The 24,247-nt window shown below is 45.7% G+C and overlaps 2 protein-coding genes across 2 annotated transcripts; both read right to left on the bottom strand.

Moving 5' to 3' along the window:
- Nucleotides 1-949: 949 nt before the first annotated feature.
- On the bottom strand, nt 950-4,557 carry LOC139834017 (uncharacterized). Its single transcript, XM_071824400.1, has 5 exons — nt 3,854-4,557; nt 2,982-3,805; nt 2,236-2,387; nt 1,435-2,154; nt 950-1,027 (listed from the first exon to the last, which is right to left on the bottom strand). The coding sequence occupies exons 1-5, from the start codon at nt 4,555-4,557 to the stop codon at nt 950-952; spliced, it is 2,478 nt and encodes an 825-aa protein (XP_071680501.1).
- An 8,855-nt stretch (nt 4,558-13,412) lies between these two features.
- Nucleotides 13,413-18,733, bottom strand: LOC139834016 (uncharacterized). The gene is made up of 3 exons (XM_071824399.1): nt 18,596-18,733; nt 14,425-15,827; nt 13,413-14,265 (listed from the first exon to the last, which is right to left on the bottom strand). The coding sequence occupies exons 1-3, from the start codon at nt 18,731-18,733 to the stop codon at nt 13,413-13,415; spliced, it is 2,394 nt and encodes a 797-aa protein (XP_071680500.1).
- Between the last annotated feature and the right edge of the window lie 5,514 nt (nt 18,734-24,247).

The raw sequence follows: 24,247 nt of genomic DNA, 5'->3' as shown, positions 1-24,247 counted from the left end.
AATGATAGAAAAAGTTTTTGTTGACCCAAGAATTTGTGTTCCAAAATTATAATCAAGACACAAAAGTTGGGTTGTTACAAACCTTCCCCCCTTAAAATGAATCTCGTCCTCGAGATTCGGTGGCTAAGAACTGAAGAGTGCTGGAAAGTCCTTCCGAAGTTGATCTTCTCGTTCCCAAGTGGCTTCCTCCTCGGAGTGATTAGTCCACTGGACTTTACAGAATTTAATCTTTCTTCTACGGGTGAGACGAACAGATTCTTCCAGAATTCGAAGGGGTACTTCACGATAGGTTAAGTCGGTGTTGAGGTCGAGGGTGCGATAATCGATGTTCTTGAACGCCTCAGGTTTGTCAGGCACTTGGAGGCATCGTCGAAGTAGAGAGATATGAAACACATCATGGAAATCCGCTAATTCAGCAGGCAATTCCAGTTGATAGGATACTTCACCTCGACGAGCGAGAACCTTGAAGGGCCCAATATATCTGGGGGCAAGCTTCCCTCTGACGTGAAATCTTTGCATTCCCTTGAGTGGAGTGACGCGAAGATAAGCATGATCTCCAACCTTGAAGGTCAATTCACGTCGCTTGGAGTCAGCATAACTCTTCTGACGGGATTGAGCAGCCTTGAGGCGATCGCGGATCAGTTGAACTTGTTCTTCAGCTTCGCGAAGATGGTCAGGTCCAAAAACTTGGCTATCTCTAGTCTCGGACCAGTTGAGAGGGGTTCGACAACGGCGACCATATAGGGCTTCAAAGGGGGCCATCTGCAGACTAGCTTGGTAGCTATTGTTGTAAGAGAATTCCGCGAAGGGTAGGCAATCTTCCCACTTTGCTCCATAGGCGAGGACGCAAGCACGAAGCATATCTTCAAGAATCTGGTTTACTCTTTCTGTTTGGCCACCGGTCTGCGGGTGATAAGCGGTGCTGAAGGTTAGCTTTGTTCCGAGGGCTTCATGCAGGCTCTTCCAGAATTTCGAGGTGAATTGGGTACCTCGATCTGACACTATCCTCTTGGGGACTCCGTGGAGACTAACAATACGGGATATATAAAGGTCAGCTAACTTGGTACCATTATAGTTGGTCTTCACCGGAATGAAATGAGCAACTTTGGTAAGTCGGTCAACGATAACCCAGATGGAGTCGTGACCGCGCTGAGATTTAGGCAATCCTGTAATGAAATCCATTCCGACTTCTTCCCATTTCCATTCGGGGATCTTGAGGGGTTGGAGTAGTCCCGCTGGTCTTTGATGCTCAGCCTTCACTTTCTGGCACACGTCGCAACGAGCAATGAAAAACGCTATCTCGCGCTTCATACCGTGCCACCAAAATTGTTTCTTCAGGTCTTGATACATTTTGGTTCCTCCGGGGTGGATTGAGTAGGGGGTGTCGTGAGCTTCCTTCATGATGAGTTGCTTCAAGTCTTCGATATTAGGTACACAGAGGCGTCCCTTGTACCACAAAACTCCTTTGGCATCAATGGTGAAGCCAGGAACTTCTTCCCTATTCATCCTACGCTTGATCCCTTCAATACTCTCATGGCCCACTTGAGCTTCCTTGATTTGGTCGAATAATGTAGGCTTCAATTCAAGGTTTGCCAGAAAACCATGGCTAACCAACTCGAGGCCGAACTCCTCAAGTTCTTCGTACAGCTTGGGTTGAGCAATCTTGATCAGGGCGTTCAATGAACAGGGCTCTCGACTAAGGGCGTCAGCTACGACATTGGCTTTACCAGGATGATAATGAATACCGAGATCGTAGTCCTTGATGAGCTCCATCCATCTACTCTGCCTCATATTCAGCTCCCGCTGAGTGAAGATGTACTTCAGACTTTTGTGATCAGTGTAGATCTCACAGCGATTTCCCACTAGATAGTGGCGCCAAGTCTTCAGGGCGTGAACTACAGCAGCAAGCTCTAAGTCATGCGTGGGGTAGTTCATCTCGTGCGGTCGAAGTTGCCTTGACAAATAGGCTATCACCTTGCCTTCTTGCATCAGCACACTTCCCAGACCCAACTTTGATGCATCGCAGTACACATCAAAATCCTTGGTGATATCGGGCATGGTCAAGACGGGGGCTGTAACTAATCGCTTCTTGAGTTCCTGAAAACTCGCCTCACACTTATCGGTCCACTCAAACTTCTTATCCTTCTTCAACAACTGTGTTAAGGGTCTCGCAATGCTGGAGAATCCTTCAACGAACTTGCGGTAATAACCCGCCAATCCTAGAAAGGCGCGGACTTCGGTCTGATTGGTAGGGGCTTTCTTCTCCATGATGGACTGAATTTTGGACGGGTCGACTGACACTCCTCCGGCAGAAATGACATGACCAAGGAATCCTACTTCTTTCAGCCAGAATTCACATTTACTAAACTTGGCGTAAAGCTGATGGTCTCGGAGAGTTCCCAAAACAATCAGCAGATGTTCAACATGCTCTTCTTCATTCTTGGAGTAGATCAGAATATCGTCGATGAAAACCACGACGAACTTGTCGAGGTACTTCATGAACACCTTGTTCATGAGATTCATGAAATAGGCAGGGGCATTGGTCAGTCCGAAGGACATCACGGTATATTCAAAAAGTCCATACCGTGTGGTGAAGGCAGTTTTGGGAATGTCTGACTCTCGAACCTTGAGTTGATGATAACCCGTTCGGAGATCAATCTTGGAGAAAACTCGGGCGCCATTCATCTGGTCAAACAAATCCTCAATCTTCGGGAGGGGGTATTTGTTTTTGATGGTGACATCATTCAGTTTTCGGTAATCCACACACAGGCGGATAGTACCGTCCCGCTTATCCACAAAGATAACGGGAGATCCCCAGGGTGATGCGCTCGGGCGAATCAATCCTTTCCTCAACATGTCATCCAACTGCTTCTTCAACTCAACTAATTCCTGCGGGTTCATCCGGTAAGGTCGCTGAGCGATGGGGGCAGTTCCGGGAACTAGCTCGATGATAAACTCGATATCCCGATCAGGGGGCATACCGGGTAGCTCATCGGGAAAGACATCAGGGTACTCACAAACTACGGGTACTTCATGCAGGGCTGGGCTAGCGACACTCTTCTTGCATAAGGCCTTAGATGAGGGCATGGTCGCCACGTGCTCAACTACTTCCCCGTCCTCAGCAGTCATGGTTATAGCTCGGCGAGCACAGTCTATATGCCCCTTGTACTTCACCATCCAATCCATCCCTAAAATAACTTCCAACCCTTGCTCACCCAACACTATCAGATTTGCGTGGAAACGTTTTCCCTGAATATCTATGGGAACCTCTTTGCAGGGAACTCGGGTTACGCTAGTGGATCCAGGGATTTGTACGAGCATAGGTCGTTTCAAGGGGGTGGGGGTTAAGCCTCCCTTTTTCACAAAGGGCTTGGTAACGAAAGAATGCGAGGCTCCAGAGTCGAACAAAACAGTCGAGGGGACTGAGTTGACAGGGAACGTACCCAGAACAATATCCGGAGCTTCCTGAGCTTCTTCTGCGTTGACATGGTTGAGGTGTCCCCTAGCTGGTCCAGCAGACTTCTTCTGGTTCGGGTTCCTTCCGGCGGCAGTACGGGCTTGACCCTGATTTGGCTTGGGCGCATTGGGGCGCTGAGCAGTGTTCATCTTGTTGGGACACTCCTTGGAGAAATGACCCGGCTGTCCGCAGGTGTAGCACCCATTGGTGACGGGGCGGACAATGTTGTTCTGTCGGTTGTAGTTGGGATTGTAGTTGTTTCCTCCAGAACGCTGAGGGTTGAAGTTGCGGTTGGGGTTGTTGGGGCGAGGTGCAGGGGGTGGTGTCCGCTGCTGCTGGGGCGCCGGCCTTGGTGGAGGAAAACTGCGGGGTCGCTGAGTGCCGGAGCTGCCCTACTGCATCATCGCCTTGCGCTTGCGGTTCTCAAACGCACTCTTGCGCTTGCTCTCCACCATGATAGAGGCATCAACAATGGACTCAAGGTCAGGGTACGGAACAGCGACCAAAATACTCTGCATCTCATCATGCAGACCATTTAGGAAACGGTCCTTCTTCTTTTCTTCAGTGTCGATGTCTTCTGGAGCATACCTGGACAGAGTGGTGAACTTGTCCATATACTCCACCACAGTCATGCTTCCTTGCTTCAGATTCATGAATTTGTCCTTCATGAGCTTAATCAGTCCTGATGGAATGTGGGTCTTGCGGAACTTGGTCTTGAATTCTTCCCAGTTGATGACGTGTCCCTCAGCTTGAATAGCCTTGACGTTTTCCCACCAAGCGCGGGCGGGTCCAGAAAGATAATGGGTGGCGAACAAAACCTTCTCATTGTCGCCGACTCCGGCAACTTCCAGGTTGTTCTCAATAGTGCGAAGCCAGTCATCGGCGTCGAGGGGTTCAGTGCACTTGGAGAAGATAGGTGGATTGGTGCTCTGGAAATCCTTCAGCTTGGAGCGAGGGTCTGCATTGCCATCCCCACCATTATTGTTGTTGGCGTTTCCGGTAGCAATTTGAGCGAGGTGCTGAAGGGTAGCAAGGCTAGCTTGGCGCTCTGCACGGGCTGCCTCACGGTCTTCCATCATAAGGCGCAGAAGTTGTGCCATGGTTGGGTCCGGAGGTGGAGGGGGGTTTTGGTCGGACCCGCTGGCGTTTCCACTACGGGTTTCAACCATCCTGAAGAGATGTGGATCAGATATTAATGGGGAAACAAAGAGATGGGCAGTCACTAAAAAGGGGGGGGGGGGCTTGTTAAAAATGCAACTTTGAAAACGGAAACTCGCAAATGTAAAGTAGGCAAACGATAGCATAACATAGCAGGGTGCCGAAGGCACACATAGTCATACAACATCACAACATAAGTCTCATACAGCACAACCAAAATGGATGGTTTTAACAGAACCATCATCATAAGTCTACTCGCATCGCACGGGTACCTATATCATCGCCCTACGGTAAGGTGGTGCGAGTCTGGGGGTAGTACTCTAGAAGTCGTCAAGGTCCACGACAGGACCCTCAGGTGCTGGTGGGGCGCCCTCGTCGAAGGCTGGCTCCTCGGGGTCCTCCTCGGACATCAGTGGCTCGGGCTCCTCATCTTCATCGTTGATGAAGGCCTCATCCTCAGTATCAGGCTCCATATCGAAGTCCTCCTCCTCGTAGTCATCATCGTCGCTGAGAAGGGCCTCGTTCTCCTTGCGGAGATCCTCACCGTCGTCCTCAAGCTCCTCAATAGTGGCCTCCATCTGAGCAGTCAGGGCCTCCAGCGAAGCCACCTTCGCCTTCAGGCGGGTAACCCTCCGGCGTGCGGCAAACCTCAGCTTGCGCTCACTGACAAGGTCAGCCTGAGCAGCAGCAAGCTGAGCGCGAAGTGCCACAATCTCGTCCTCCTGCAGGTCGCACCTCTCACGGGCGCGGTCCTGCTGAGTCTGAGTGTGGTGAAGCAGGTACTCCAGGTGGTGCAGCTGGTGTGCGGTGTCGGCGTGTGGGGCGCCGGCCACGGGCTGGCCCGCGAGGTCGCGCTGGCCAAGGTACTGGTAGCCAGTGCCGGCGACAACCTCCGGGTGCAGAAAAGCAAGGCGAGCAAGAGCCTCCTTGAAGACTCGGATCATCCCGTCAAGCCACGTGCGCTCCATCACGTCGATGGTGAACTCCTCAGAAACGGGGGCAATCCCACTTCCCCTGACGACGCAAGTGACCAACCAGGCCATCTCTGAGTCTGCAGACCTCTCGGTACGGACGCCCTTCACCTCGGGCACCGGACGTCCACAACGAACAGCCAGGTCGGCTAAGGCCCGCTCGAAGAAGTAGAGAGGCGGCCTCACCCCGACCTGACGGAAGTGCGTGTACTCGATCTCCATCTACACAAATTTTTAGAGTAGATTAAGTTAGTGATCAAAGTGTGCAAAATTTTATGCATAATAAAACATTAATCCAAGTAAAGTTTGAAAAATAGAGGGAGATAAGGGACTTAAGCATTTTCAGCATTTAGTCAACCTCTTTGATTTAAGAAAATAGTTTTTGTTCTGTGCTAATGCCCAGGCTAACTAAGGTCTCCTACAGTCAGGATGGCTCTGATACCAGCTCTGTGGGGCCCCGGACTTACCAGTCCAGAACTCCTGTTATGCATACAATTTCACGATCCCAAGATCATTCCATCGTGAATACATAACCAAACTGATACCAGATTACATCATCCATTACAGTACCGAATAACATTAATACGGAAGTCTTACATCATAGGCCATCAAGGCCGAAGTTCAACAAACAGCAGCGGAATTTATTTGACTTCAAACAGCGGTGGAACCCATGTCAGGCCTTTACCCTACAGGCGGCTGACTGGGAGAGCGACCTAGTTCGCGTCTTCGGCGTCGTACTCCTCTTCTTCGTAGTACTCCTCTTCAAAGTCTGGCCAAGTAAATAGCCAGGACAACAATGCCAATGAGTACGTTTGAATGTACTCGCAAACCACCTTAGAGAGAAGTAAAGGATATGCAATATGGCAGTAGCAAGGAACAGGCACTAAACTAGGGCGACAAGGAGCGAGAGGTGGTTCCTCTCGAGAGTATGACATCTTCATATTGTTGTTGAAAAACTTTTCTGTAAACCATTTTATTTGCAGACTAATAGGTAAGGGTGACCCGATTTCTTTCCCGGCCATCTCATATGGCCAACACAAAACATTTCAGCTCTCCACCGTACCTTCCAGGTACACTTTCCACCGGTCCCCCTGGCATCACTTTCCCAAAACAATATTTGAGAAAACACTTTTGTAAAACAAAAACTCTTCAGGCTAAGCAACAGCCTTCCCGACCGTCCATAACCGCGGACACGGCTATTCGAATAGTTTTCACTCTGCAGAGGTTGTACACTTTCCCCACAAGATTCGAATACTCATCGTGTGGGCATCATCCCTGCATAATGACATATGCCACGACAAATACCCGATCGTAGTTTTTCGCCTGCTCGCCTTAGCCTAAGACATGCCGCCTAGAGTTGTACCTCCCAACACCAGAGTCCGAGGGGTCGTTTACCCAGGAGTAGCAAATTCCCCGACCAGCTCGACCCTCCGGAATGCCGCGACCAACTGCGGGGCATTATTCAATGGGAGCTCATAGGTTGTACCCCGCGTACCTGAAAAGGCAAATGGGTTGCGTCCCTTCTCATGGGAAGAACCCCGGTCAAAGCGTCCATGGTCGGACTGCCACTACATTTGCAGGACTCAAACTAAGGCGAAACAAACTACTACGCTACGCCCCGTGCCCACTTTGGGGTAATGTGGTTGCACTGTCTTTCAGTCCGGGTGAGTACTTAGGCGCTAAAGTTTTCGAAAATATTTTCTTTCCTCCACTTGCCTCCAGCAAATCTTCTTTTTAGAAACTTTTGCCTTTTGATAAACCACACTTGGGCAGGGCTACCCCATTCCAAGGTTTTTGAAAAGCTCATTTTCAGGAAAACATTTTCATATCCATTTTCCCAGGGCTCCCAACCTATAGTCCAATTCTTCTTCGAAAAGTGGCGACGAGGATGACAAGGTGATAAGCACCATATCACTAATAGAGGTTTGATCAGTAGGTACCAAGGAGGGCTGCACCCTAAGGGTGGATCAATAAAAACTTCGGGTGGCACTAACCACCGACATAATAAATAAAAGACATGCACTTTATAAAACCTGTAATAATGCAAGAGCAAGATATATATATGGGATCAGAGATGCATCAAGAGGTGGCTTGCCTTGATCAGCAAAGTGCCCCTGGTCTTCCTCTTCAATCCCTCCGAAGTCTCCTCCTCCTTCGTTTCCGGCGATGTTCGAATCTAGCGTCGCAAAAAGAAAACAACAAGACATATCCAATCAACAAACCACACCAGCATAGTTCACACAAAAATTTGGGAAAATTACAGTATGTAAAGGGTTACTAATGCAAGCTACTGAAAGAGGTTTCATCCATTTATGATTTTTAAAACAAAAGATATGATTTTTGCAATTCCAGAATTGACTTAGGAACCATTTAAATGGCCTAAATCTTTCTGTAAGTCATAAAAATGCATGCAGCATACCTACAGAAAGCTAATAACATGTAGAACACACATGAACAAGAATCACTTTCAAATAAACTTTTAATTAATTTAGACAATTTAAATGGGACAGAAACCAGAGCATACAAGAAGCAAGTCACACCAGTATCAGAGCATCATCAACAACCACCAAACATACCCCTGGATAGGTGAGACTAAATGTGAACTAACCCCACTGGTTTGACATTTTTCTGGTTCGTAAAAGATTTTATAAAAATCAAATACTGAAAAGATATACTGTCTTAGTAATGAAATCCTTGAAATTAAACTATAACTCCTAAAAATATTTCCTTTGGCACAAAATTACTCTATAGATATATCTACCAGCAGCACTTGGGTTTGTTTCAAAATCACTATTATTTTTGAAACTAAAAATCATTTACTGGCTCTCTGGACAGATCTTGTTTTCTAAAACAATTAAAATCCAGGAAGCTCCTGCATGTGGGACTAGTGCCAAAATGAAGCTATCTACATACACTTCACAACCAAATTGACCTCATGCAGAAAGGTTGCATAAATATCACACACTAAATAAATTACACAATCAGATACTTTTTAGGTTTGTATTTTTCAGCACATATTCACATCACTAAATCACATGCATGCATTTATTTGTGGTAGATATTTTATTCACGAGCACAAAGAAATTTGAATCAACAAATTTGAGCGCTCGAGGAATTTATGGGATTTCAAAACCTACAGACATGTGTACTGGCAGCTTTGAACTAGATTTAAACAGGAAATGAGAATGGGCCGGAGATGTTGGGCTCGGCCAGAAACGGCCCGGCAGCGTTTCGGCTGCGCGGGAACCGCGGGTTTGAACCCGGCCGACACGGCGGCCACGCTGGCGCGGGCCAGGGGAGGCGAGTGCATGCAGCCGTCCGATCAAGTGGAGATCGACGGCTGCTGCGCGTCGTCCCCACGGCGCCATGCACGACGTGCACCGGCGACCAGGGAACTGGCGGGGGCTGTGGCGCTCACCTCGGGGCTCTGTCGACGGCGGGGTGAGGCGCGCTCGAGGCGGTGAAGCAGGGGCTACCGAACGGTGGTGGTGGCGACGAAAACAGAGCTCCTTTTTCCGGCGAGCGACGGCGACGGCGAAAACGCTGTTTGGAACGCCGGCGTCTACAGGCTTTCCTGGAAGAAAACGAGGGGAGCATTAGAGCAAGGAGAGGATGGGGTTTCCATTGAGCTAGGTTGGGGGAGAAACAGCGGCGTCCTGCGACGTCAACCTTCACCGGGGTCTCCCGGACGGCGAGCTCGAGCGTGGGCTGCAGAGAGGAGTGGAGCTCCTCTCCGCGGGGGAGGTGGTGTTGTGGAGTGGTGTGTGTCTGCTGGCGAACGGAGAGGCAGGGAGGGGTTCGGGGCATTTTAAAGGCGCGACGCCGGTGCACGGTGCACCGGGTCCGTGGCGAGGGAGAGAGAGCGGGCGGCAGCAGCGCATTGGGAGCGAGGGGCGGCGCTGCTACGTGTGCGAACGACGACGCCAGGGTTTGGAGGGAAGTGCTGCGTCGGGGACGCGCGTCCTGGCGTGCACGGTCGCGTCCAGTCGCACCCGCCAGCTACTCGACGGAATTCCCGCGGCGTTGCTCGGTCGCGTCCGTGCATTAGAGGTCGGGGCGTGGCTTGTCCGTGCGTGGGTGGGGTTCTGGAGTTCGCCTCGTCCTTCTCTCAGCGGTTACGGTCACCGAAATGGAGCGTGGGGCGGCCAGCGTGGTCGTGTCGACGGTGACGCGCCCGTCGGCTGTTGGGGGTCGGTTGGGCTGCAGAACGAGAAGGGGTGCACGGGATGGTGGTCTAGGAGGAGTAGGGAGGCGCAGCGACGTCGAGGCCTCCTGGTTTCGCCAGCGTGTGCCGCAGAAAGAAGAGAGGGAGGAGAGTGTCTCCGTGCGGTTTGTCTCCAACGGAGGGATGCGACGGGAGAGGGTGGTAGGGAGCTAGGGGAGGGACAGGAGGGAGGGATAGGTTGGAGTAGCTTCCGGTTTGGCTGCATCTGAGTGGAGGCATGCCATATTGGCAGCCAGTGTGCTTCCAGCCCAGGCCACCTCCTCTCTCCCACTTCCCTCTTAACCACAAGGTGCCAAATGCATGCATAATCATGTGACCCGTGTGTGTAGAGTAAAAGAGTGAAGAGAAGGGAGATGGGGTCGAATTCTGTCCATGTGCTGGTGGTTTGGAGGAGTAAAGAGAAGAGAGAGATAGATAGAGGGATGCAAGGTAATGTGGTGGTGTGATGGCCGGCTTGGCCATCCTCCACATTTTCCCATTCTTTGGATTTTCGAATTAACCACTCAATGTGTGATCAAGGGCAAGACTAGGGCAATTAATGATGGTTCAATGGTTACTTGCTTGGAGGATTTTCGATTTTAAATTTTTGAGAAAGGATGGAGGAATTATGGAGGATGGAAGTTTGGAAGAAACATGATCTTGAGAGATCATGATCACATGCACTAGGGTTTAGCACTTTATTGTTAGCTAACTAAAACCAGGGATAAGCAAGGTGTTATAGTGAAAAGAAAAGTTTTATTGTTTTAGATATTGGCACACAATTGGAATATTCACAAGCAACATACACACAAAAACTCTACAACCAATGCAAGAGTAACTATATGCATGAGATTTTTAATGATAGAAAAAGTTTTTGTTGACCCAAGAATTTGTGTTCCAAAATTATAATCAAGACACAAAAGTTGGGTTGTTACAACTGCGATGGCGACGACTAGGCGGCCTGGCTTCCACGACGACAAGGAGAAAAGATGGGATTGGGCCAGGGAGGGCTGGGAAAGTCAAGAAAGAGAGGGTTCTGGGGAGGAGAAGCGCTAGGGATGGTTGTGGAGGTCGAGAAAGAGAGGGGATTGGGAAGGAGAAGCACGACACGGGATTGGCGGCTAGGGTTTTCACTCTGGAGTGTCTTTTTGTACCATGCGGTAAGAAAAATGAACGGTCAAGATCGATTCTAACGAGAGATATGTTGGATGAGAAGCTCAAACCGCTGTGAAACCCCCATGGGGTGGCATCTATATACCTTTAGATTCCATTGCTGAGATTGATGTTAAATTTTCTCCTCATGCGCATAGCCTTTCTGAAGACTTAGTATTCATTCATCACTAACCATTGATAGGGTCGTGCCACAATATACGGTAGGAGGCGGCCATGTTTGACAAGGTCGGATGGGACAAGGACATTGTGACGAACCTAGCTAATGGCAGCACACCAGATAGCGTAGAAACGTCGAATAATCCACAGATTCAAGATCTGGCTAGAGTTGTTGGGAGAGAGAAGAGAAGAGCACAGGCAAAAGCCATGTTCAAGTTTACAATAGTGATTAAGAATATTCCCCTCGTCTCTCTCTACTCGCTTAGTACCGCATCTTTCCTTTGGCGGTTGGAGACACTTGGGCTTCAGCTGGACCTTTCTTCGTTCTGGGCTTGGCTTGTCAATGTCTTGGGCCAAGTACATGGCATTCCCCCCTCCTTAGGACTTGCTTGTCCCCAGGCAGGTGCATTTGGATACTCTTGGCGAAGCCGCTGTTCATTCTCCCAGGTCGCCCAGGAAGTTGGAAATCTTGACCACTAAACCTGCACCAAACATACTTGCTTATTCCCAGATGTTATGGTGTTAGTATCCAGTACCTGAAGTGGAGTGGTTGTTTCACTCATTGAATGACACTGAGACGGTAAATCAGGTTGAACCACTATGTTACTGGGTAGGGCTTGCTTCAGTAGTGATACATGCACTACTAGGTGTATTTTGCTGCCAACAGGTAATTGCAGTTTATAGGAAACAGCTCCAACTCGCTGTATTAGAGTGTACGGACCAAAGTATTTATAACTCAGCTTTTGATTTGACCTGTTGCCCAAGGATGTCTGCACATACGGCTGTAGTTTGAGGTAAACTTGATCACCTTTTTTGAATTGTCTTTCCACCATGTGTTTGTCAGCCTGACTTTTCATTCTCCGCTAAGTACAAAGCAAATTTTGTTGTACTAGACGTTGCATATCATCCCTGTCCTTGAGCCAAGATTCTAGATCAGGTACCACTGTTGCATCATGCACAGATATATCTTGCAACCCAAAGTGTGTTGGTTTATAGTCGTATAACACTTCAAAAGGTGATTTCCCGTGAGCTGAATGAAACGTTGTGTTATACAAAAACTCGGCTAGTGGTAGCCACTTGGCCCATTTCTGTGGACAAGATTGAGTCATGCACCGCAGGTAAGTCTCCATGCATTGTTTTAACCTTTCGGTTTGTCCATCCGTTTGCGGATGGTAGCTGGAGCTCATGTTTAATGTGGTATCCGTGATCTTGAATAGTTGCTACCAGAACAAACTTGTGAAAACCTTATCTCTATCTGATATGATGACTTTTGGTAACCCATGCAACTTGTAAACATGGTCAACATATGCTTGAGCCACTGTGAGAGCTGTGTATAGGTGAGATAGAGGAATGAAGTGACCATATTTTGTAAATTTATCAATTATCACAAGAATTGTGTCATACTTGCTGGACTTAGGCAACCCTTCCAAAAAGTCAAGGCTAATGATCTCCCATGCCTTGTGTGGTATTGGGGAGGCTGTAGCAGTCCTGGGCTGCCAACATGTTTAGATTTTGCCTGCTGACAGACTGTACAATGTGCCACATATGTCTTAATGTCATGTTTCATATGGTTCCAAGCAAATAGAGCACGAATCTTGTTATATGTTGTTGTGAATCCACTATGGCCCCCAATTCCACTATTATGTAGAGCCAACATGATAGCATCTTTGGCTTCTTTATGGTTTCCTAGCCAAATCTTGTTGTTATACTTGATAACTCCATCATAGAGTGCATAGCCATTAGCATTTGGACTGCTAACACTGAGTTGTGCCAATAGTTCTTTGGCTTGAGGGTCTGTATTTTAACTTACCACAATAATTTCCAACCACCTTGGTTTATTTACAGACATGGCTGCAACTTCAGCTATCTCTACACAGCGAGACAATGCATCAGCCACTTTGTTGCTCGTTCCCTCTTTGTATTTCACCTGTAATTTAGACCCAGCAACTTGCAGAAGGCTTTGTGTTGAATAGAGTTGGTGAGGTGTTGAGATTCGAGATGAGTGAGGCTTTTATGGTCAGTGTATATAATGAACTCATTATGCTGCAAGTAAGACTTCCATTTCTCCACTACTAGAATTAGTGCCAAACACTCTTTCTCATATGTTGATAAAGCCTTTGCCATTGAGCTTAATGCTTTGCTTAAGTAGGCAATAGGGTGCCCTTGCTGACTCAACACTGCTCCAATACCCACCCGAGATGCATCAGTATGAATTTGAAAACGGTAATCAAAATGTCATCCATGAAAATTAACACCCCTTTCCTTGGCAAGGATGCAAATAAGGTATTCATAACTACTTGAAAGGTTGCAGGTCATTTGTTAGCCCAAATGGCATCACTTTGAATTCCCAGTGACCATTATGTGTCTTGAAGGCAGTCTTATACTCTTCACCTTCTACCAATCTTATTTGATGATAGCCACTTTGCAAATCCAGCTTTGTAAAGAACTGAGTCCCTGCCAACTCATCTAATAGTTCATCCACTATAGGTAGGGGATATTTGTTCTTCACTGTCAATGCATTCAAGTATTGATAGTCCACACACATCCTCCATCCACCATCTTTCTTTTTTACAAGAATAACTGGAGAAGCAAAGGGACTGTGACTAGGTTGAATTACTCCTTTCCTGATCATTTCATTGATTTTTTTCTCCAATTCATCTTTCTGTGATGGCGCATATCTATATGGTTTCTTCTGCACCGGAACAGCTCCAGGCACCAATGGAATCGCATGATCAAATGACCTTGAGGGAGGTAATTTTGTTGATTCTTGGAACAACTGCTCATTATCTTTCAACAATTTCTTGACTTGTGCCGTAAGTTCTTGTTGGACCAATAGACCAGAGAGCATGTACAAGGCTATCAACTGAGCCACTGCACCACTTTGAACCATCTGATGTAATTCAGCTAAGGAAATTGTAGGGCAGTAGTTGTTGTTGGCATTTATCCCTCTCAAGGTAATTCTCTGCCCTTCATGCTTGAAAAGCATTTTCTTTCTTGTCCAGTCCACAAACATATTGCCCTTATTGCAAGATTCCAACCATTCCATCCCCAGTATCATGTCGTAACACTTCAATGGTAAAACTCTTACAGGAGTTGTGAACTTATGTTGCTGCACTCCCCACTTCAGTTGAGGTAAACCCTGATTGCTAAGCAATTGCTTTCCATCAGCAATAGTGACTTACACTGGAGAAGCCTCTTGAACTGGTAGCTGAAGAGAGTTCACTAATTCTTGGCTAATGAAATTGTCTGAGCTGCCAGAATCAATAAGTATAAGAATTTATTGTTTTCCAATGTGACCCAACAACCTCATGGTTCTCTTACTAGTAGTGCTGTGAGTGGCTGCAGGAGAAAGACTCATAGCTTCACAACGGCTTATGTCCCCGCTTGATTCATAAGAAGTATCAGTTCCCTTAGATTCAGAGTCGCTGATGACATCAAGAGCTTCACAGATTTCAGCAATTACAGATAATTCCACTTTCTTAGGACACTTGTGACCTGGAACAAATTTTCCTCCACACTTGAAACATTCATTCCTTTCTCTCCTTTCTCTTCTTAATTCAGCAAACTTATTAGGCACATGAGTTGCAGCTGGTTTGTCTGGTGGTGCTTCCTTCTCTGCTGGATGAATACCCAACTTGCCAGGACCGGCTCTGTTATGCCATTTCTTTACTTTATAACGACCCCTTCTATCATCTTGCAATTGAGCTTCCTGTAATAGTTCCAAGGATATCGCAGCATCAACAGTTCTAGGCTGATGTATAACTACTACAGCTCTAATATCACGTTTGAGCCCTTTAAAAAAATTGGCTACAAAGAAGGTTTCATCTATTGCAGAGTTATGTGCTAACAATTGATGCATGAGATTCTCAAATTCTTGTTGATAGGTAGCTACATCACTAGTTTGTCTTATGTCTACAGTTCTGCTCATATCAGTATAATAAAGATCCTTAGCAAATTTGTGACATATAGCTACACACAACTGAGCCCAACTATCTATGTCATGTTGTGCCTCGTATGTCTGTAACCATAAGGCAGCATTGCCCTTAAACTGGAGAGTGGCATAATCTACTTTGTACTCCTCTGGTACATGGAACATGTGGAAGTATTTCTCGGCTTGCTCCTTCCACATTTTTGGGTGTGTGCCATCAAATTTAGGGAAAATAGTTTTAGGCATACGAAACTCATTGTTGCTAGTATCTCTAGGGTATCTACTACGCCTAGGAGAATTATCACGATATGGACCAACATCATAACGAGATTTGATAGTCAAATACTGACCCTTTTCCAGGGTACACTTTGCAGCAGCACCTTGGGTTTCTAATTCTTCACGGTGCCCATCTGGGCCGGAGGAGTGCTCGAGAGCTGTGTGGATTGTCTCCTCCAAGGAAGCAAGGCGCTTGTTGATGCTTTCCACATGTGAATCAACTGCATCAATTTTGTTGTTAATCACATCCTGTTGCTTGAGCAACCTCTCTGTGGTGACTGAAAGGGCCTGACAGGATTCTGTGTTCCTCGCGGCCGTCTCTGCCGACTTGGTGAGGACAATCACCAGTTGGCGCAGTTGCGCCTCATGGTCCGCGATCGCCTTGGCCTGATTAGCGACGCCTTGTTCAACGGACCCCCTCCGTACCGTGAGAGGAGATCCTCTCGCCGTTGCTGCACCTTGGTCGCTAGAGGCTTTCCTCTGCAATCCACCAGTACACGCCTCCTGAACCACGCCGAACCAGAAATCGACAGGGATTTAACCACCGGCCAAGAGTATGGCGCGGCAACCTCCGATTTCATTGGATCCGTGGCCGAATTTCCCCTCATCCGAAGACGAACGCCACCCGCGCTGCTCAAGAGGTAGTAACCGCACACCACCGCTGCAAATCACTCGTACATGCACGGATTACTGAGAGATCCCGACCTGCCTGCTGATGACTTGACTCGCCTCCAAATCCTCAACACACCCAACTTGATAGAAAAATTTCTGTGGAGATTTTGTGGAGAATTTCACCGATCCGCCAGAACGAACGGCTCCTGATACCAGATGTGATGAACCTAGATAATGGCAGCACACCAGATAGCGTAGAAACGTCGGATAATCCACAGATTCAATATCTGGCTAGAGTTGTTGGGAGGAAGAAGAGAAGAGCACAGGCAAAAGCCGTGTTCAAGTTTACAATAGTGATTAAGCATATTCCCCTCGTCTCTCTCTACTTGCTTAGTACCGCATCTTTCTGTCGCCAGCTAGAGACACTTGGGCTTCAGCTGGGCCTGTCTTCGTTCTGGCCTTGGCTTGTCAATGTCTTGGGCCAGGTACATGGCAGACATCAACTCCCTTGGAGAATACAAACGCTTCACGAGGAGGAGGAGGATGTACCGGTATACCGGTAGTATTATTCGTTATATTCCAAAGCGTGAAATGCATCGACCCTATGTGATGTTGCCATAAATGTGTAATACATGATGTTGCGAAAGCTGCATAAAAGGACCACAACTTGTCGTTTGTGATTAGTTTAGTACATATCTAGGCTAGGGAGATAAGAGGCTCCACATAGGCACCAACATGGTCACATGGACTTGGGCGGGGAGTTTTTTGGGTGTTAGTGGCAAAATGTCATAAGTTTTAATTATTTAAGACAATCCACACTATAAAACCTTCATATGCTCCCAATCTCCAAAACCGCCTTCCTAAGCTCACTCTGAAATCCCCAGTCCTCACGGCATCCGACCGTAGCCTCTCTCCCCATGGTTCTCGTTGTTGTTTAATACAACCCACACGTGCACAAAGTTAGTTGACGCATATTTTCATGAGAAGTATTGTTGCTAGCTCAATGCTAATTCCATCTAGGAGGCAAAGGTGTTTTTTTATTAGACTTGAGCAATCATGTTTCTCATGACAAGGGCTGGAGATATAATTTGCGACATCACCTTTCCTATGGTATTTTGAATGATTTATGACAAGGCAATTAGGAACTAATCCTTTATCAAAGGTGTGTGGTTATCTATTAGTTGTATTTTTCATTTTCAGTTTTAGGCATAGGTATGTTGTACTATCACATAGGGGAAATTCGCATAGTAGAGGCGAAAGACCCATGGCAAAAACTTCAAAGTCTTTATCTACAAAATTCATTAGAAAATTCTTCAATCAACATTTTTCTTCTTTCTTAGAATCATATGACTGGTTGGAAAACTAAATTGATAGATCATTCGTTCAGTTTGGTAGTACCGACCTTGGTACACACCCCAATTCTCACATTTCTCATTCTTTTCCCTATTAGCAAGTCTATTGCCTAGGTCCATGACTTTTGGGTGAAGTTCAGTTGGGATCCCCACACTGGGATTTAGACATTGTTAGTTCTTCTCTATTTCATAAGGTGTTCTGTTAGATCCAAATCCTCTGAATATATTCTTGCTTGAAACTGTCAAGCATATGTTTTTCTCTCTGAACCAAGAAATGTTGTTTTGGACTGGAACCTCTAAGAGATCCTTCATAGTACTTACAAATGTTGATCTGCTTTTGAGGTTCTCTAATCGAGTTGGTACCACCGATTCTTGGATCGGTACCTCCAAGATCTTGCGTTCCCGCCCTGGTCATTCAAGTTTTGAATTTTTCCGGTACTATCGAGCTTGAACACTCGGAAGTTTGGAGCATGTTGCTTTATCAATTAACAATTGTAATTTACCCTTTCCTATATATTACCCTCCCATTTCTTGGAAAAGTGAGGAGATGAAAGAATATAGAACCCTTGAGATGAAACTATCACATATCCATCATATACACCTTAATTCCCTAGACAATTCACTCCAATACTTTGAGATCTATGGGTATTTGAAGTGAATTTCTTTCATAATCTTTGTAAGCGCTTCGAGATCTAAGTTCTAGCCAATTTGCTACTTTTTGGAGGGTGTGCGCTCCTAGACGGCTAGGAGTCACATGGAAATTGTCATGTGCGTTTTGAAGGAGTCAAGAAGTTGGTGAAGGCTGGATATCGTCTACTACATGTAAAGATACATCCTTAGTGGATTGGTATGGACTATATGTGTCATAGCATATATAATGAGGGGTAGGTGGGTCTTGGTGACTAAGGACTTGGGACTGAAACTCCTCCAACAAGGACGCATGATAGAGCCAGCTATCTGAACCTCAAGATACATCTTGCATTTGTGATTCTTTATCCATTGCTCCCTACTTTCATGTAATCTACTTTTTGGCAAGTTATATCTTGGTAGTTTGCATGATACCGTGTTGTAGGCAAACAATAGAAAAGAGTTCACTAAAATGTGGCTCACTTTCATTTTTTTGCAATCCCCAATTCACCTTTCTCTTGTCGATAGGTCAATATTTCAAGTGGTATCAAAACAAGGTATCCCTATTTTGTCTTTACCGTCTAATGTGGAAACATGCTGACTAGAGATAATTATCATTGTGAATGTCTCTACTTTGATGGCTCTTAGTATGCTTGTTTGTAACATAAGATGAAAGCTGACTTGATTGCTTTTAATCCTCTTGTTTGGAACATTCTTGCAAGGAGCAACCAAGTTGAAGATGAAGAATCTCCTACACAGAGAGGGCTCAAAGACATCCACCTCAATGCTCAAATCTTGTGACCTCTTGTTCAATGCCATGTATCCGAAAGAGCCTAGCCAAATTTACTGATAATGTATGGACATGTCATTTGAACGAAACTATAGTGCTTATGTGCTCTGTTCCGAAGAATAACTATTGAAGCCACAACCTCCGTGCACATGGTCATACATGTGGTGACCCTGCATACCACTGCATGTTGTAGTATGCCAGTCGTTGATATAACATTCGCGAAGTACCAATCCGCAAATATTACATCCCTCAGAGTAGTACAACAAAAACATAGCTGGTCTCAAACTCATTCACATATTATTACAATCCATATATGTACATCAACTTGTAGCTCCTCTTGGGTCCATAGAAGTTTACTCCTGGGTTCAGGTTGAACCTTACTTAACTTACTCAATAGAAGTCTTACTAAGTTATACATTATTTGACTCGAGCAGCTAAATGCTAAAGCATTTGTGCTGCTCGACTACTACTATCACTACGGTGGTTCACACTTGTTCTCCTTCTGGAACCTCCCCGGTTCCATAGAAGATAAGGTAGTCGACCCCCTATATCCCTCCAGAGAGGTCAGGCTCTTCGTAGCAGATCCCATCTGCTCCATCTGGTCCTTTGGTGGCTTCCTCAAGGTGATTCAGACAATCTAAGCAGGGGATTATAAAAGGTATGAGTACGAGCGTACTCAACAAGTTCATTATAGGAAAGAGGTGTTTAATGCACTAGCTACAGCGTTAGACCAGAAAGTTTAATACCAATGCAGGTTTTCATAATCATTTCTTCAAAAGGTTCCTTTTATTCAGAAGAACTATGTCCGTCAGCCTTCACCGGTTTACTAGAACTTCATGGAGTTCCTTTCTGGTAGCGTTTGCAGTTCCATATCCCGGAACAGGGAGTGACAGGTCACGATTCATTACACTCTGCAGAGGTGTGTTGCTTTACCCATAAGAGATCTTAACCTTGGTGCCAACCGGGCATCTTTCCCGGTCACACTTCATTATGTTTCTCCGCGACCCCGAACACCCACACTTCATTGCAATTCCGACCTTGGGTCCTCGCCGGCCAGCGTATCCATAGGATACCATCCGACCTCGACTACTATTAGGTTTCCTGACCCGATACCTTCGCCGGTCGTTGCAACCCATCATAGACCGCATTACCGTGGGGACTTAGGGCTCCCCAACCACTCCGCTTGTCCCTCGGTATTCAAGTGACCATGGTAAGCGCATCCGTTGATGAACGAGAGGGAGAAACACAACTGACTACACCGTCCCATTCCAGATCTTATGGTTAACACGGTTGTTACGGCACAAGAATCACTAGACGACATTTGTTGTTTAATCCTAGATGGATACAAACCCTTGCAATGGAACCTCCACCATACTCATACCATGGTTTCATTGCCCACCACATAGTCATATTCATAATTGTGAAGATAGCAATTTTACTTTTTATGCAAGAGTGATAATTATAGTACTTTGCAAGTAATTTGGTAAAAATACTGAAATTGACATGAGCAAGCGATGAACTTGCCTGGCAACTGCAATGTAGTGCAGTTAGATTGTTTGGACTGACCCTGGTCCTTTGTTTCTGAAAGATAGCATCATTGGTGGATAAGGGCAATGGTTAAAGATTCAAATATGCATGCTTTCAGATTTTAGGGTTTGTTCCCCCTTCCCGGTGCTTTCTTATTTCATGTTGGAGGTGGCTAATAAGAACAATTTAGGACTACTCCTTATGAGTAAAAGTACTATCTTGGAGTATTGCCAAGATGTTTTTAAGTCCAAAATAATTTATGGACTTATTTTATCATAAAAAATATGGAGTTTATTTTTAATGATTATTATTAATTCTTTATTCTTTGTGTTAAATTATGACTCAACTTTATTTGTCTCACAAATTCCATATCATATTTTATTATGATAGAGAATTTTATTCTAAGTGGTTTACATTTTTTTTTGGAGTTATATATAATTTATAAAATTATGTTAAAGTTTCTATTTAATTTGGAATTTTAAAATGACCAAAATGCCCCTCAGGCCCACCTGTCAGGCAGCCCGAGCTGGTTAGGTTGGACCAGCCTGACCCAGTCGCTCGCGCGTCGCCCCCTTCGTCCTAACCCTAATTCCCCACACGCTCCTGCGCTCGCGTCGCCCTCGCCGTTGCCGGCCGATTCCGGCTGACTCCAGCGATACTAGTCCTCGCCATGGGGCGCAATCGAACCGCCTCCCGACGCTGGTCACTCTCCTCCGCGTCGATCTGGAGCTGGCGTCGCTCCTGCTCGTCCCTGACCCCTCCTCTGTGGCTAGGGTTACGGGATCCGCGGCGATATCGTTGCTCGCTGGCGTCCCTAGCACTATGGCGCCATTGTGAGCCCCGCCATGGTGGTGCTGGGTGCTGCGGCGTTGCCGTGGCCTGGCCTGGCTTGGCCTGGCGCCGCCGTGCCCCCAGCGTGTGCTGCCGTGGCCACCATGGCTGCTCTCCTTGTCCGCTTCGCCTGTAAGTGCTCCGCCCCTCTCTCTTACCTGTTCTTCCACCTTGCTCACCACTGGATGCTTTGGCATCCAGGGTGCTGCACTGCTGCTACTCCTGCTCCTCTGTGTTGTGTGCTGCTACTATGGCTGCTGTTGTGTGCTGCTGGTGCTTATGCATTCTAGCTTGCCATGCTATAGCTCTATGACCATGCATGTGCTGTTGCTCCCCTCTCTCTAGCCTATGTTTGTGTTCATGCTATTACTGCTGTTGTGGTTCTTGTGTAGATGCTCATGAGCATGCTGGGATGCTCATGGCCTGCCATGTTGCTCCATCCACTGCTGCAGCTACTAGGTTGTCATGTGTATTCATCTTCTCTGCCTCTGGCTTGATTACTGTGAGTAATCCTTGCTTTATGCAAGAGCCAGTGCCACTGGTGTGTTGCTCATTGAACTCTAATTCATGGTACAGCTCTGCTGATCGAGCTAGGTTGCTGGCTAGTTGTCTCCATTCCTTGATGGTGTGCTTCTGGATACAATTATAAATGGTGAATTTATATATGTGTATTATTTGTTATGGCTTGCAGTGATTACTACCTATCTCTGTGGCTTTGGATGATCCTGTGATCATCAGAGCTTCCTATTGGCTTATACACTTATATGCATTTATTTTATATGCTGCTGATGCTTGTGTATCTAGCTCCTCACCAAGTACTGGTGGTTGATGTAGCTTGTGAAAGCAATTCTGTTGGCTGTTTGATTAATTTGATGCACCTGGTTGCCTCTGTGTGAGCTATTTCAATTACTTGTGCTTGTGAGTGAAGCTTTGCTTCCTATTTCTGACAGACAAACATGATCTACTGATGCAGTGGTGATTCCTGTGCATCCTGTGCAATAACTAGATGGAAACCAACATGTGTTGGCACCTCCTGTGATGCTTGAACTCCTTAGAGTGATGATAGGATTCTTTGGTTGTCTTTTGTGTGTGGCTGGGTAGTTGTTGTGACCCTAGCAGAGCTTGGCCTGCTAGTTATGGTTGCTCCTATACCATTTATGTATGCTTCTGTGCAATACTACTGGTAGTTATTCAAGTGCTTCCAGTATATTTGATGTTGAAATGAAAATAGACATATAAATGTCTATATTATGATGGTATAGCTAGCTATAGGGCGCTAGGTGAGTCTGGTTGGCTAGATAGGGTTCAATTCCTTGCAGGATTTCTTTGGTTAGCTCAATGATCATTATGTTGACTTAACCAGTGTTCCCTTGGATGAATTCCTGCTAGCTTTTCCCTTATTTTGCTTGCACCACATGGCTAGTTGCCAGATGATGATACAAACAGGGTAGTTCACCCTATGGCTTATGTGGCTTATGCATATGCTTGATTTGTATGAGCAAAACAGTGCTTGCTCATGATTCTTGGGTATACCTCACTCCAACTCCTAGAATATGTGTTGATGTAGAGGTTTTGCTTCTGGTTGATGGTTTAAGCTTGCCCTGCTCCTCCTGGCTAGGTTGTGATGATCTATTTGATCAGTTCTTGTTCTACAGCAAACAATCCTTGGTGGAACTGTCCTGGATAGTTTTGCTGGCTATGTGTTCTTGCTATTCTTGTGTTCTTACCCTTTTGGAGCTGCTGTCGATGGATGACTAGGGTTTGCTTGTCAAAAGTTTTTATATATACCCCCCTTCTCCTGGCTTCCTTGGTCGATAGCACTGCCTGTCACCTTGGTGGCCCTCCCCTGGTCTGTGTGTGATGTTGGGCATGTAGCAAGCCCTGTGAGCTGCTTGTGAGTTCCCTGGTTGGAACTTGAGCTGTTGTTGGATCAGCTCGGCTGAGCCTTGGTATTATCCACCAAAATTTCTATTTCTTTGACTAACCTGCCAAGTCGCATTGCCACTTGGCATAATTTATGTTTTTGTCTTTGTTATTTCTCTATGCAGGGTTTAAGGAGATGATCAAAAAGCTCTTCATCAAGTGTTGATCAAGAAGTTCTTGAAGAATTTAGCTAGTTTAGCCATTTGCAATTCTTTGTAATTTTCATTTTCTTTTTCATTTATTCAATTTCTGTAATGTGTTGTAATAATTATAATTCATATGAATATTGTAAATGACAATGTATCTTGTGTGTTAATCAATAAAGCTCAAGTTTTCCCTAATGAGCTTTTAATATATGTTCTATTCTTTTATATTCATTATTTTCCAAGTTATATACTACCTCCGTTTCAAGGAATAAGGCGTCCTCGTTTTACGTGCTTTTTGTTTGACCAAGAATTTCTTCAAATATATAAAGATTGTTTGTATGAAATTAGCATCATTAGAAAGTGTTTTTCAATACGAATCCAACGGTGCTAATTACATATAATATAATCAAGATTTTGTTCCTCAATTTTTATGGTCAAAGTTCGTCTTGAAATATGTGTGTGCCTTATTCCTTGAAACGGAGGCAGTAGTTGTTTAATGAACTATCCATTATTTGAATTATAATATACCTATTTGTGATTTGAATTTGAAATTCAAACCTAACTTGTTTGAATTCAATCATGCAACTTAAGATGAAAAGTGGATTGTTCCCCTCTCTTTTCCAAAACCTTAATTAAGATAAGTGAGATTCAAGTTTATCGCACTCTCGAACCCTAACCCTATCTGGTGTCGAGAGAGAAACTTACCCCCCTCTAAGATGCAGTTTTTTTTAATAAAACGTGAAATTTCCCCAGATTTTACGATGCAATGCACATCCATTTCTAAAATCTACCCCTCGATCGTCTCGAATCCTAGGATATTACAATACATACATAGGCAATCGGAAAGAAAACGACATTTCGCGAAATCACAACACGCGGTGAAGGAAAACCCGACTCTAATCATGAGGAAAGCGCACTAAAAAAACCCTTTAAGAAGATTTTCCTTTTTTTTTCAACGATTTCCCCTTCCTGTGATTTTCAAGTGCTTTTTGTAGTGATGATGGCCACCTTTTTTTCCTGATGTTTTGTGGGTACCGGCCCAAGAAACTTCATTTTGCGCATTGTTTTTTTTAGATCATTTTGCGTAGAGTTCGTCACCTAGCCCCCCTGGACGCG

Source organism: Lolium perenne, chromosome 7 (genome assembly GCF_019359855.2).
Source record: "Lolium perenne isolate Kyuss_39 chromosome 7, Kyuss_2.0, whole genome shotgun sequence".
NCBI classification, from domain to species: Eukaryota; Viridiplantae; Streptophyta; class Magnoliopsida; order Poales; family Poaceae; genus Lolium; species Lolium perenne.
Note: the sequence above shows the minus strand (reverse complement) of the source record. Positions and strands in the feature narration are given on the sequence as shown.

What these genes read in the sequence shown, in the direction of transcription:
- LOC139834017 (XM_071824400.1), bottom strand. Translation starts at nt 4,557, where the DNA reads ATGGCACAACTTCTGCGCCTTATGATGGAAGACCGTGAGGCAGCCCGT. An exon ending in AAGCGCAAGGCGATGATGCA is followed by an intron (nt 3,806 to 3,853) that starts GTAGGGCAGCTC and finishes TCCTCCACCAAG; the next exon opens with GCCGGCGCCCCAGCAGCAGC. An exon ending in CTTTCCCGATGAGCTACCCG is followed by an intron (nt 2,388 to 2,981) that starts GTATGCCCCCTG and finishes GAACTCTCCGAG; the next exon opens with ACCATCAGCTTTACGCCAAG.
- LOC139834016 (XM_071824399.1), bottom strand. Translation starts at nt 18,733, where the DNA reads ATGGCATTGAACAAGAGGTCACAAGATTTGAGCATTGAGGTGGATGTC. An exon ending in AGAGGATTAAAAGCAATCAA is followed by an intron (nt 15,828 to 18,595) that starts GTCAGCTTTCAT and finishes GGCGTGGTTCAG; the next exon opens with GAGGCGTGTACTGGTGGATT. An exon ending in ACTAGTAAGAGAACCATGAG is followed by an intron (nt 14,266 to 14,424) that starts GTTGTTGGGTCA and finishes GCAATTGCTTAG; the next exon opens with CAATCAGGGTTTACCTCAAC.